Raw genomic sequence first — 14,217 nt, 5'->3', positions numbered from 1 at the left:
AGGTTAGTCAGTATTTCCCTGTTGTTTTTTTACAAAAAGGGGAAACTGAGGCAAAAAGCAGTGAGGTGACTTTCCCAAGACATAGAGTGAGGTCCAAGGCTAGTGTAAAGCATAGGAGAAACATTTTCAAAAACTCCTAAGTGGCTTAAGTGAATAAATCCCATTATATTTCTGAAAATGGTACCTTGGGTACATCTAAAAGAACCCATGGGAGCAAATCTTAGAGCCCATGTCAACTGGCTCAGGCTCATGGGGCTTACGTCATGGGGCCCAAAATAACAGTGTAGATGTTCCCGCTCAGGCTGAACCCCGGGCTTTGAGGAGGACAATTTCAGAGCCTGTGCTCCAAGTTCTGGGATTCGCTGCCATGGGAAGGGTTTTTGCAGTGGAGATGTACCCTTAGGCACCTAAGTTGCTTAGGCACTTTGGAAAATGTTACCATAGAGCTGCTAATTTTGAGTCCTTAATCCCAAGAGAATCCTTCATCTAAACTGACAGGCCTGCAACACTCACATTTTCTGCGCAAGAACATTTCCCTTGCTCCTGGGGAAGGGTATAGGAATGTGTGTCTTTCCTCCATGCCCCCATATTGACTCTCCAGGACAATGATACTCAGGCCAAGGCTCGAAAGCTGCAAGCGGCTCTTTAATGTGTCTCATGTGGCTCTCTGCAGCACGTGATATTAAAACACTGTGATTTAATTATTAACCAATCAGGAAGCTTTTACTATTTCATTAACCAATTACATTATTAACTTGCACTAAGTTAGTAACTTATTTGCTGTCAGAATGATATATATTAACTAAATATTTCCCCTCTCAGACTGTTTAAATATGAATATAGAGCACTATAATAAATGAAACAATGAAGTCACATGACTGTGACTCTTCTGGGTAATACTGATTGCTAAATTGGCTCCTGAACTACTGAGATCTGAGTATCACTGCTCTAGGGTGTGACTTAGGAGCTTGCAGGGCAAAGGACTTTCTGGGCACAAAGCCAGGGGAGGAGGGCGTCCACACCCACTGCTGGCAAACCCATTGCTGAGCAGACGAAAGTGAAACTCACTTTGCTTCTGTTTCCTGGAGAAAGAATCATGGCTCAGGCTGCTGTGACTCTGACTGAAAATCTCCAAAATGAAGCCACTTGTCCCATCTGCCTGGACTCTTTCAAAGATCCAGTGATCACCGAGTGCAGCCACAATTTCTGTGGGGCATGTATCAGTGAGTACTGCAAGGAATCATCCGGGAACCTCTCCTGTCCTCAGTGCAGAAAGACAATCCAGCCAAGAAACTTCAGGCCTAACAGGCAGCTGGCAAACATGGTAGAAATCGCTGTGCAGCTTGGTGTTGAAGCAGCAAAGAAAGCGCAAGAGATTGTGTGCGAGGAGCACAAGGAGTCTTTGAAACTCTTCTGCGAACAGGACCAGAGACCGATCTGCCTGGTGTGCAGGGAGTCCCGGGGGCATAGGGATCACACCCTGGCTCCCATAGAGGAGGTGGCGCAGGCCTACAAGGTAGGAAATCCGGCACTAAGTAATGTCTCTGAAGAGACGCTGTCTAGGGGCTCAGTCCAAGTCAATGGAAGTTTTCCCATTGAATTGTAGGGGGGGGCAGAAGCTGGTTCTAGTAAACAAACCAGGTCAGGGGAAGGTCAGACCCCCTGGCTCCCTGCCCCGGAACACACTGCCCATTCTGCCCTATACCCCCCCGGCTTCCCCCTCCCCACCAGGGACACACTGCCCAGCGTGCCCTATCCCCCCGCAGCTTCCTCTGCAGGGAAATCACTGCTCATCATGCCCTATACCCCCCGGCTCCCTCCTCCCCCGCAAGGGACTCACTGCCCAGCGTGCCCTATACCCCCCGGCTCCCCACTCCCCCCGAGAGCCTGTCCTGCTGAGAAGCCAGAGGAGAGATGAGAAGAGAAATGGACGATGTATGATGAGCAGACCAATTTGGGTCTGGCTCACTGATCCGGCTGCTGGTCTTGTTCTAATCCCTTCTCGCTCAGGTGCTGGCTTGAGTCTTCTACTCATTGTGGCTCATCTTGGACTGGTTTGTAAACTGTAAATGCTGGTTGTTCTGGTGGAGTGCTTTAGGGTGAAAAGTGCTATCGACACATCTGTGTGTAAGCTAGGGAAATTCACAAACAAAACCTTTGTTAGGGTTTGTAATGGTGACAGTATATTTCAGTGGAATTTACCTACCACTCAGAAAATGCATACAAGAGCTAGGTATTATTATTCATTTGTTGTGATTTTATTTATTATAATCTCAATAGAGTTCTTCTACCTCAAAAACTCAGAAGTAACTAGTTAAAGCATGAAGACGCTTAATTCATGCCATATATTCATCCTTCACTTGCAGTCACCCCATGCAAGTTACACTGTAGCTAGTCTTCAAACATTCACAACAAAAAGGATAACAATAGATAACATTGTAAGTGTTTATTATCTGGAGAATTCAAACTTTGGTAACTGCTCATTACATTTAAAAAAAACAAACCCAACAACTCCTACTAACTCTTGCAAACTTCCACCAGACTAAAAGTATGACTGAGAGTATGATGAATTTTTACATGCCAATAACTTCATTGATCCATTTTATTAATGTAAAAACAAGTGTTTATATCTTTTCAAACCCTTTCCAGCTAACTCAGCCCCCAATACCAGAAGGCACTTCTCAGTAAGATCAACAAAACATCTTTGGGGGCCCCATATCAAAACATTTTAGAATTATTGGCCAAAAAGTTAGGATTTTTTTCAACAAGTAAACTAAAGCTTTAGTCATGATAACTTTAAAACTCTTTGCCTGAGTTTTTTGGCTTCTTTAGGGGGACGTTAGAGGAGGGCTTGAAAACTGGACTTATAACGGGGAGCTGGCCTTAACTATCAAGCTGCTACTGTCACTCCATAAGAGAGCTTTGCAGATGTGTAGAGCTGACATAACCAAACATAATACTGCTGTATATTGTGTAAAATAAAACACGGAAATCACCAAATCCATATTTCTTTGCAGGAAAAGCTTCAGAGCAATTTGTGTTTCTTACAACAAGAGAGAGAAGAATTTGAGCCGTATGGAGAAGAGAAAAGCGATGAACTGCTGGTATCTACCTACCTAGCTCTCTACTTGTTTACATGGGCCTCATCACAGCAGTATTAGGGCTCATATTGGCTGCTCGCATGACAAGTGGGCTCACACCATGACATTGACAACACCGCCACGACCCTGCAGTTTCACACAGCGCACTAGGGAACTTTTGGGCAGGGTCACAGGGCCAGTTACTGCACAGGAGGCTGGTAGATTTACATCTGAGCTTGCCGTGCACTGACCTGCCATATAGACACGGCCTTAGTAATGTGGCAGTAATACAGGCATGCTTTGCACTTGGCTGTTCCATGAGCGGACAGTGCGGACTACACCCCCTCATGAGTAACATGTTACTCTGTCTGGGGTCCATAGAGCTGGCAGAGCTATTCATTGCAAACAGTATTGGTTACAGGTGTATTCTCGTTCTGGTTAGCAGATCACTTCCCAACTGATCTTGATCTTCTACTAATGTATCTGTTATTCCCTCCCTCCTCTCCCACTGTCTCCATATCCCTTTTAACCCCCACTTTCTACTGCTACTACTAGTTCTCCCTTACCCTCACTGCCCTCCTTCAACCCTGCCCCCGGCAAATCCACATCTCATCTCTGCTGCTTCTGCCTCGCCTCTGGTGACATCTACCCTAACCCTGGTCCTCCCTCCATCCCCATACTCCCTGCCTCCCACCCCCATCCCCGTCACCACCTCTGTCCCTCTGGATCCTCTTTTTCAATCTCAGCCCCCGTTCACAACCTCCCACTTTTTGTTCTCTTGCTCTCCCTGGCAGGCTCACTCCGTCTCCAAAAGGGTTAGTTTGCCAAGACTTCTTCATCTCCTGGCACCCACATAAAATCAGGTGTCCTGTCTAACACTGTTTCAATACACACTTTCCCCGATGGTGGCCTCCTCTACCCTCAACCACTGCCTCCACACCCCCGATGCCTCCTTGGCCACCTTCTTTGACTTTGAGTCCTGGCTCTTCCTCTCTTCACAATCCCCACCCTCACCCTTGGGGACTTCAGTTTCCATACTGGTGTCCAGCCCAACCTCTTAGCCTCCCCCTCCTCTTCTCCTTTGACCTTCATCCCTATTTTGAATCTCCTTCTTGACAAAACGGCTACTCACTTGACCTTGTCTTCTCTAAACACTGCTTCCTCCCTAACCTCTCAGCTCCATTTCTTCTGTCCTGCCACCACCTCATCTCCTTCAACAACACGCACCAGGTCCTCTTGTCATTTCCAGTGGCTTCTCTACAACTCCTCCTGCTGTCTTCTCCACTGGCTCAGTTATGATTTACTCCACTTCTCGATCTCCTACCCCTTAGACTCTTTTGTCCTTCTTTCTCACTGTAAGGTTTATTCTTCCAGCCCCCAACTCTGTCTCATCTGCCACATCCACACACACAAGGATCTATGGAGAGTGAAAAGACTCCACCTGTAATACTGACGTGCCCCTCCCCTCGTTATATCTGTTCCCTGCAGAGACAGACAGAATCGGAGAGACGGAAGATTTTGTTGGAATTTGAGCAATTGCATGACTTTCTTAGTGAACAACAGTGCCTTCTTCTGGCACAGCTGGAAGTGCTCGACGAGGAGATTTTAAAGAGGCGGAATGAATATGTAACCAAAGTTTCAGAGAAAACGTTACTACTCAACGAACTCATCAGCGAGATAGAAAGGAAATGTTCCCAGCCAGCGACAGAATTCCTGAAGGTGAGGCTGCATTGTACATACTCTGTGACCCTGTGCAAAAAGAGGAAAGACTCCTGAGCTAGTGAAGCCCAGCTATGGGATACTGGAGTCCAGGACTCAGAGCTCACGGTATAACTGAAATACTGACTGTAAGATTGAAACACTGAACTATATGGTGTCAGTGGGTCTCTGGATTATATGTAAACAGAGGCAGTGTTTCTTCCTCTGAATGATCTTGAATAGAAATGGAGAAAAATTACCCATGAGGAGAAACTCCAAACAGTCTCTGGGGCTTCAGAAAGTACCTGGTGTCCAAAAGGTTAATGTTTATCTATTTAATTCCCACCTGGGATGTCACCTGGGAACTGGCTCATTTCCTGGGTTCAGAGAAAGCCAGTAGGTTGCTATGTAGGCAGGCATGAAGGGAAGATTTCTGGCTGCTGGGAGATGGGTCAGGTCAGGACTTGTAGGAGGAACAAACCCCACCCTTTAAGGAAGTCCTGTGGCCTTCACTTCCAACCAGACCAGGGACACAGAGTACGTCAGGATCTGAGGCTGACTGTGGAGAAGAATGGGGAGGAGCCCAGAGGGGCTGCATGCAGGGAGGTGTCAGGACTGGAAGAGAGGGTGAGCGCAAGGCTTCTGTGCCTTTTGGTGTATGAGGCGGGGGAAGAGGTGGGTGGTCCTACGGCACTTGCCGCAAGAGGCTAGAATGGCTGGAGGCATCTTATCTTCATGAGGTGGGAAAAAGGCAGAGAAAGAGGGGCTATGGAGATGAGAAGATGAGGGAGCCATCCTTGGGAATCAAATAAAGCCTCCTTTTACTTCTGATTCTGGTGCCGATTCTGCAGTGAAAGTCATGCAGGCAGACCCCTTCGCCTTCATGGAGCCCCACAGATGGGCAGGCACCTGCCCATGTGAAGTCAATTGTAGGATGGGGGCCTAAGTTACCAGAAATCTAATGTTCTCCAGTGTGGAGATCTGCAGATGGGACTCAAACTGCAAACACAAAGTGATTCAGGCCCCCCAGCAGAAACCTGCCGGGCTGGATTCACCAGCATGGCCCCACTGACTTGCCCTGGTGTAGCGGAGAGCCGCATTCGACCCTCCTTTCTTGTGGCACATGAACTGATCATCTGTTTTCTTTCCCTTCTAGGACATTGGCAGCACCTTGAACAGGTACTTACTGGGCTCGTTCCCGCTCTCCCTCCCCCCATGGTGTGCTCAGAAAAGTCTTGGAAACAGTCCTGAAGACCCAGCTTCCCAGCATGCAGCAACTGTGGGAATGTTTTGTATTTAATATATCTGTCATTTGTACAAAGGGGCTGAGTTTTGGTTGCCACGGGAATGGTACTTTGATAAAAACTCAACTTTCTTTGTTGTTTTACATTTTTAAAATAATACTAAATGACTTGGCATTTGGTGAGAGCGAGGGGTCAGGCAAGTCCCCTACAGCCAGTTGAAGTCAGTGAGTTATGTCTGCTCAGCAGCACTGAAAAATCATGTTTTAGCCTCTATGTACCTCTCTTTCTCCTCATGTAAAATGAGGTGTTAACTCCCCAGTGGACAGGGGACCAAACCAGGTATTGGGAGAGCCGGGTTCTAGTCCTAGCTCTGCCACTGACCTGCTGGGTGACTTTGGGCAGTCACGTCCCCTCCCTGTGCCTTTGTCTAGTTAGACTATAAACCCTTCAGGAAAGGGATTCTCTCTTGTTGTGAGTTTGTGCTGCTTCCAACCCAACGGGGCCCTGATTTTATCTGGACACTTCTGTAATCTGCATAACAATAATAGTTCATAGCGGGGTTGTAAGGTACACATTTGTACTTGCTAAGCAGTATAACTGCTGCCCTTCCTATTTTGATAATTGCCATGCGGATTAGATGCACTTGTCCCTGTTAGGGTGTTGATGGGCTCAGCAGCTCATAGGCTGAGGTCTTTATTCTCTCTGCGCGGGTGGAGAGTTTGGGATTCGACAGCTGGGTGAATGTTCTCAGGGTGCATCGACACTACTCGTGCTGCTGCAGCAAAGCTGGAGCATAGACACTGACTAAAACAACGGAAGAAGGTTTCCATCACTGTAATAAATTTAGCCTCTCATGAGGTGGTAGCGAGGTTGACGGAAGAATTCTTCCATCGATCTAGCTGCATCCACAGTGGGAGTTAGGTCAACCTAACTGCATTGTACAGGGCATAAAATTTTTCACAGCCCTGAGTGATGAAGGTAGGTCAACCTAACTTTTAGGTGTAGACCAGACGTCAGGATATGTGTGTTTTCCTAGGTGCGAGTGTGTGAAAGTCCCAACTCCAGCGCCCGTTTCTCCTGTGCTGAAGAAGAGAGTCAGCGACTTCTCTGAAAATAATAGCCTTGTAATGGGGGTGCTGGCTATGTTCAAAGGTAAAACAAAGTGACCTTGTGGGTGATGTCTCCAGTCCTGTCTCCCCAGGGGCCCATTGTGTTTCTCTTCCATCCCATTCTCTGGTTCATGGTGCCCCATATGCTGTTGCTCCTTTGCCTCTGTCCTCCTCCCCCACTCACTCTTTCTCGTCTGTTTTTTATCATTGTGGGTCCCCACCACGTCTCTCACTGGACCTTAGCTTTTTTCCTCACCACTCCTGAACCATCTTCAGCTACAAAATCTCTGCCAGCTGATTCCTCATGCAGAAGTGTGTCTGCCCTTGGTTCTACTCTGTCATGTCTTGTTGGCACCTATGAGTCTCCATCCGCTCCGGAGTCCTGTGAAGCCTCAATGCAGCCAGTGCAAAGGGTTCTGGGAACTGAATGTGTTTGCTGTACATGAAGGGGCAGAGAGGGTGATCCACAATTTTGGGAGGTGATATAACAGAACACTCAGTGGGAGCTGGGAGGAGGGAAGCAATGGGGTGTACTTGGGGTGGGTGGCGGGTTGTTCCAAATTTTGGCTTCTGTCCCCTCTAACTAGAGATAATCATGCTACCACCACAGTGCTACAAAGACTGGCAGGAAAAGACACACACACATAGCCTACTAGGGATTGTCGCACCAGCCAGAGTGACCATGGGTGATGGCATCACACCAGGCGCCATGTAGGGAAGTTCCAAAATCTGACTCAGTCTTGCAAATCCATGAATCTCTGGATGGCCCCACAGGCGGCCCCAGCTAGGGTCATGGCATGTGCCTCTTTGCATATCTATGGAAAGTTAGAGAACCCGGTGTGCTGGGGTGATTTTGTCCCTCCTGGTGACATGGCTGAAGGGTGTGCAATGCCGGTTTTGGATATGATGAACAACTGATGGGAGGCCAGATCAGTGTGAGATTGTGACATTTTGCACAGATTCCAACCACTTTATACTCAGGATTTGGCACAGACAGCATATCTGGAATAGTGCCATGAGAACTGGTGTGCATGACATCTCATCCCTGTCTCCTTTTTCTTCACCTAGAGAATCTGCGAGCTCAGCTGGATAAAGAAAAAGGTACGTTTCTGTGACTGCCGGGAACAAATAAGAGGCAAAGATTTTCTAAAATGAGGTACTTACTTCTCCATTGCAGAGATGGGCGTAGGCCACAATGTCTGGATGTGGATTTAGAACACAGCGAACTGGCGAGGGCTCAGATCTGGGTTGTGATTAGGTCTGTTATAGAAATACATGCCCAGCATTGTCCTGTGACAATGGTAAAGAATCCTAGAAAGTTGCTGTCTTCTAACACTGAACAGGGAACGTTACTCAGAACTTTATTAGCTCTAAAGCTACTCTGTCTCTCTCTGCTTCTCCCTTCTGGCTCAGATTCAGCAAGGTATTAAACACGTGTAACTTTAAGAGGACTACGTACATGGTTGAAATTATGCACTTGCTTAAACACTTTGTTGAACTAGGCTCTTAAAGAAACAGCGCACATATCCTCACAGGCACTTTTGGATTAGGATCCAGATTCATAATGTCAATGAAGTTCAAGGATGCTCTGATCCACAATTTTGGTTCAGACCATCTCTACTCCCTCTGGATTTTCTGGGAGAAGAGGCAACTGAAACCAAAGAGAGGTTTTCGCCATTAGAAGAGATTGTCTCCACCAGCTGTATGAACCCCTGGAGACAGGCAGGTGCCATCCTGTGACGCAGTTAGTTGTTGCTGGAATGATGGTTTAAAGGAGGGGCTGAGGAACTGTCAGTGTAATGAAAAATACAAAATAGGAATGAGGTGAAAGGGCTGGGGCTAGACAAACATAAGATGGTTTTACTGAGTGGCCAGGTGACGGCAGGCCAATGAGAAGGTGATCACTACTTTATAGAAACTACCTTGGGGTTGGCGGCAGCTGAGTTCTAAGACTGACTGTAAGCCCTGGCTCCTCCATACCTGTGGGCTTTAGCCTGAGGTCCAAGCTGAGTTGCCGTGTCTTCACCGCTATTCTAACCCATGAGCTCACGCAGGTTGGCTAACCCAAGTTAAGAACAGACCCTTTTTTGTAACCCTAAGAACTGTTACCATCGCTAACTCCCTAGTATTTAGGCCCTGTCCACAGTAAAACTGAAACCGTTGTAGCAGCAACAGTGTCTTTTAAACATGATGTTCTACCCCCTTCTCCTAAAGCAGAGTAGATAAGAACTGTGCTAAAGATCTATGTACCCTATAGAGTCTACATAGGGGCCTACACTACACAGTAGAAATAGGCCTGATCTGGATATGCAACAGCCTTACATTCAAAAATATTTGGAACCAGAGGTTTGGTTAAGGCCATAACAGCAAGAGGAGACAGCCCCAGAATTTAGATCTAGGTTGGGATTTTGAACATCTCCCTCCATTACCACCCCCAAAAAGCCAGGGATACAGGCACATCCCTGCTTATAAAAATCCCTGTCCACACTGGTCAAGGAAATGGTGCTTCCACTGAGCTCTCACCAGCACAGCTTCCACCATTGTGGCATAAAAGCACGCTTCTCTCCAGAAAAGCATAGCACAGAAAGTCACCGGGGAACTCGCTGCACCTGTGTCTCTTTCACTGCCATGCCAGGGTTGAAACAGAAATTGAGACAAGTCCCGTGTGCATCCGGGCTATGGGGTGACAAGTAGAATCCAAAGTGGACTGGAAATGGTCCAACATACAATCCGCTGAAGCTAAAGCCAATTGCATTCATGGGGTTAAATCCTAGCTCTGCTGAAGTCAATGGCAAAACTCCCATTAGTTTCAGTGGGTCCAGGATTGCATCCATGTGCAATTTTATTTATGGGCGACGGATATAAGAGGCTAGGGGAGGCTAAGCCTCCCCAAATGGGATTCGGTGCCCCTCCCTCTGGAGGTGCACCGGCCTGCCGTCTTTGAAGCACCGCCTCTGTTGAAAGGGCACCTGGGCCATTGCCCCGCTCATGCTCCGCCCCGGGGCTCCACTCCTGCTTGTCCTCTTCCCCTGTTGCCCCACCCACGCTGCTCCTCTTCCCGCCCCTGCCCCACCTCTTCCCCCCCGAGGTCCCGCCCTCGCTCCACCTCTTCCCGCGAGGACCCCACCGCTCCCATCCCTGAGGCCCCCCTGCCACTCCTTAGCGAGGAGGCCTCAGGGGAGGGGGTGAAGAGGTGCGAGCAGTGGGCGGGGGAGGCTTCGGGGGAGGGGGTGAAGAGGCGCGAGCAGGCAGGGATCTCAGGGGAGGGGGCTGAGTGAGAGCAGGGCCTGGGGCAAAGCAGGGGGGTGGAGTGTTAGTGGGGCCTCAGGGGGAGGAGGTTGAGCAGGGGCGGGCCTTGGGGGGGAGCAGGGGGCAGGACCATGGTCCAGGTGTCGGTGGCCCCTCCCACTTCCGGCGCTCGCACCTAGCCTCCCCAAATGCATGAGTCACACGTCACCCATGTTTTTATTCCTGATTTAGCTCCAGTGGAAGGAGTTTTTCCTGTTCTTGGCTCAGACCAGGAACATTCCTCCTGCCTTCCCCACTTCATTTAATTCTGGAGGAAGGAGATTCACCGATTTGCTCCAGAGCTGACCTGAAAAGGGGTTTTGCCTCTCTCTGATTGTCTGCCTCTCTCTATCTGCATCATTCTCTAGTCAACGTGACTCTGGATCCGGAAACAGCAAATCCCCACCTCGTCCTGTCAGAGGATGGGAAAAGCGTGAGACTTGGAGCGGGGCGGCTGGATGTGCCTGACAATCCCAAGAGATTCATGGTGAGCCCCTGTGTCCTGGGCTCTGAGGGATTCACAACAGGGAGACACTATTGGGAGCTGGAGGTAGGAGATGGGGATGGCTGGGCTGTGGGGGCTGCCAGAGAGTCTGTGGAGAGAAACGGGCCGTCAAGGCTTCAGACGGAAGGGATCTGGGCTGTACGGCTGGGCTGGGATTGTCAATATGCAGCTCTCACTTTCCCCCCGACCCCTCTCTCACTTGACGAGAAGCCCAGGAAGATCCGAGTTCACTTGGACTATGAAGAGGGGCAAGTGACCTTTTACAATGCAGAGAACATGGCCCAAATCTTCAATTTCTCTGCCTCTTTCAACGAGAAAATCTTCCCTTACTTTTGGCTCTGGTCCCCAGAATCATGTATCCAGATGTGTCCCTGATGGGTATCAAGCTTCTTACAGTGACTCTCACAGGAGAACTCCTGCACAGTTGCCTGCAGCTGGAAAAAGAGAGGATTCATTAAAATAGCCCTAACTAAGCGAACGCTCAGACATGACCTGCTTGTATTTCTCATTGCAGTAAGTTCATCTGTACTCATTACCCATAGCCTCGGGCTGCGTCATCTCCTGTGTGAATTGCCATCAACCTGTAGGGTCTACTGGATGTTATCTACTGCCCCTTTAAGTGTCCATGCCAGGTTGTCACCACAAGCGTCGTCGCTTCACTCTGCTGGCACGCTTATGTCAGGCAGGGGTGTGATGAGGTGTAATTTGTGACCAACACAGCTGTGCCGGCAAAAGCCCCGAGTGTAAATGCAGCTATACTTTCAAATCTGCACTTTTACCACTAGAGGTAAGGCTAAGGTTTTGTCATGGTTATTTTTAGTAAAAGACAGGGACAGGTCTCGGGCAATAAACAAACAGTTACGGAAGCCTGTGACCTGTCCCTGACTTTCATTAAAAATAACTGTGACACAGTGGGACTGAGCCTGAGCCCTGCTGTGGGAGGGGAGGGAGGGAGGTCCAGCACCCACCACCACTGCGGCTGACAGCTCCAGGGTCCCCCCAGTAGCTGAAAGCTGCAATGGCCCCCTGCCCCCTGTGGTGGCTGGGAGCTCCAGGGGCCCCCCGTGGCAGCTGAGGGCTCCAGCTGGGGTGTGGGCTCTGGGGATGAGGAGTTTGGGGTGTAGGAGGGTGCTCTGGGCTGGGACCGAGGGGTTTGGAGGGTGGGACGGGGATCAGGGCTGGGGCAGGGGGTTGTGGTGCGGGGTGCAGGTTCTGGCTGGGGGTGCAGGCTCTGGGATAGGGCTGGGGATGAAAGGTTTGGGGTGCAGGAGGGTGCTCTGGGCTGGGATCGAGGGGTTTGGAGGTCTGGAGGGGGATCAGGGCTGGGGCAGGGAGTTGGGGCATGTGGAGAGGCTCAGGGGTGCAGGCTCTGGGAGGCGCTTACCTCAAGCAGCTCCTGGAAGCAGCAGCATGTCCCTTCTCCGGCTCCTAGGCAGCGGCACAGCCAGGCGGCTCTGCTGCACGCTGCCCCATCTGCAGGCACTGCCCCTGCAACTCCCGTTGGCGTGCCGGAGGGGGACCATGCCGTAGCTTCCGGGAGCCATGTGGCGCAGCCTCTGACCCTGCTCCCCAGCTGGAGGAGGGCCATGCCGCTGCTGCTGGGAGCCACATGGAACGGCCCCCGACCCTGCTCCCCAGCTGGAGTACCAGAGCAGGGCAAGCCCCAGATCCCACTCCCCAGAGGGAGCTTGAGGGCCAGCTTAAAACAGCTGCGGGACATAGTTTGCCCACCCCTGCTCTACATCCATCAGGAGGAGAAGGAAGAAGAGTCACATGAAACTAAGGTGGTTTAGTAAATTAATTATGGGGGGAAATTTTTGGCTACTGTAAAGATGACACCAATATTGTATGTAAAGCTAATTCTGTTGGGAGCCTGGGTGTCTCAGGGAACTGATAATGGACATGGAACTCTTCAGCCTCCATGTCACTGGCTTGGATCACTACTGCATCAATAATGTCCAGAAGTTGTTACCTGTTGATGGCTGTTTGGTGACTTATGAATTGATGGGCCAAATATCCGTGGACCAGTTTCCATCAGAGTTGGCTCTAAAGGCGGAGGACTACAGGAAGGAGAGTCTAGTGGTTAAGATGCAAACTGAAGACCTGAGTTCAATACTCTGCTCTGCTACAGATTTCCTATGTGACTTTGGGCAAGTCACTCAGTGCCCCATCTGTAAAACAGGCCTAATGGTACTTCTCTGCTTCCCCAGGGGAGTTAAGAGGATAAATATAGACTCATAGACTTTAAGGTCAGAAGGGACCATTATGATCGTTTAGTCTGACCTCCTGCACAACACAGGCCACGGAATCTCACCCACCCACTCCTGTAACAAACCCCTAACTTATGTCTGAGCTATTGAAGTCCTCAAATCGTGGTTTAAAGACTTCAAGGTGCAGAGAATCCTCCAGCAAGTGACCCGTGCCCCACGCTGCAGAGGAAGGCGAAAACCCCCCCAGGGCCTCTTCCCATCTGCCCTGGGGGAAAATTCCCTCCCGACCCCAAATATGGCGATCAGCTAAACCCTGAGCATGTGGGCAAGACTCACCAGCCAGACACCCAGGAAAGATATGTTCAAGATTATGAAGTGCTAAAATAACAGTGATGGGAGGCCAGATCAATACCTGCAATGGATAGAAAGACTCCATGGGGCACAGAGATTTAATTACCCTTTCAGCCCAAGGTGTGGTCCCCTCAGGAGCAGGACTGAAGCATGTCAGCAGGGCAGGGATGGTTGGCAATGCTCCTGCCTGTGCTACACACACAGACTGTCAGTCTCTAGGGTCGCTAATGGGGTTCCTTTCACAGGCCCCAATGCATTCCCCATAGTATTTTGGACCTCCCTCTCTCCTTCTCTGCTTATGCTTTTCAGCTGGTTTGTAGCTACAGTAAAAGAAAACAAAACAAAAAAACCAAACTGTGCATCTGGAGCTCGTCTGTCAGCCCTTTGGGATTGAAAATGCTTTGAACAAATCAAGCTACTTTCATTCAGTTCCCCATCATCTTGGTCATCAGTGACATGGGCCTGTTGCCATCTGCAAAGGGGTGAGGCGATTTACCAAAAGGTCTATACTAGAAACTTACACCAGTAGAACTACATCACTCCAGGGTGTGAAAAATCCACTCCCCTGAGCAACATAATTATACCCCCCTAACCCCAGTGTAGACAGCGCTAAGTCCACCAGAGAATTCTCCTATCAACACAGCTACCGCCTCTCAGGGAGGTGGGTTAACTACCCCGACTGGAGAAGCTTTTCTGTATTTCATTTTACAGACAGGCCAAACCCACCAAAAA

The 14,217-nt window shown here is 49.5% G+C and overlaps 2 protein-coding genes across 2 annotated transcripts in view; both read left to right on the top strand.

The window, feature by feature from the left end:
- Window positions 1-13: 13 nt before the first annotated feature.
- Window positions 14-11,415, top strand: LOC140905781 (E3 ubiquitin-protein ligase TRIM39-like). Its single transcript, XM_073329254.1, has 7 exons — window positions 14-1,516; window positions 3,018-3,104; window positions 4,569-4,799; window positions 5,935-5,957; window positions 7,059-7,174; window positions 8,200-8,232; window positions 10,788-11,415. Exons 1-7 carry the CDS (start codon window positions 1,097-1,099, stop codon window positions 11,297-11,299), a joined length of 1,422 nt encoding a protein of 473 aa, XP_073185355.1. The 5' UTR covers window positions 14-1,096; the 3' UTR covers window positions 11,300-11,415.
- CDC25A (cell division cycle 25A) overlaps window positions 10,836-14,217 on the top strand; it is a 39,983-nt gene continuing 36,601 nt past the window's right edge. The window contains exon 1 of the mRNA XM_073329245.1: window positions 10,836-10,906. Within this exon, the coding sequence (XP_073185346.1) occupies window positions 10,878-10,906 (29 nt within the window). The 5' untranslated portion in view covers window positions 10,836-10,877. The remainder of the gene's footprint in view (window positions 10,907-14,217) is intronic.

Source organism: Lepidochelys kempii, chromosome 2 (assembly GCF_965140265.1).
Source record: "Lepidochelys kempii isolate rLepKem1 chromosome 2, rLepKem1.hap2, whole genome shotgun sequence".
Classification (NCBI taxonomy): domain Eukaryota; kingdom Metazoa; phylum Chordata; order Testudines; family Cheloniidae; genus Lepidochelys; species Lepidochelys kempii.
Note: the sequence above shows the minus strand (reverse complement) of the source record. Positions and strands in the feature narration are given on the sequence as shown.

Bases quoted from the DNA above. Each gene is read 5' to 3' on its own strand.
- LOC140905781 (XM_073329254.1), top strand. From the start codon at position 1,097: ATGGCTCAGGCTGCTGTGACTCTGACTGAAAATCTCCAAAATGAAGCC. The intron at 1,517-3,017 runs GTAGGAAATCCG...ATTTCTTTGCAG, and splicing joins AGGTGGCGCAGGCCTACAAG to GAAAAGCTTCAGAGCAATTT. The intron at 8,233-10,787 runs GTACGTTTCTGT...ATCATTCTCTAG, and splicing joins TCAGCTGGATAAAGAAAAAG to TCAACGTGACTCTGGATCCG.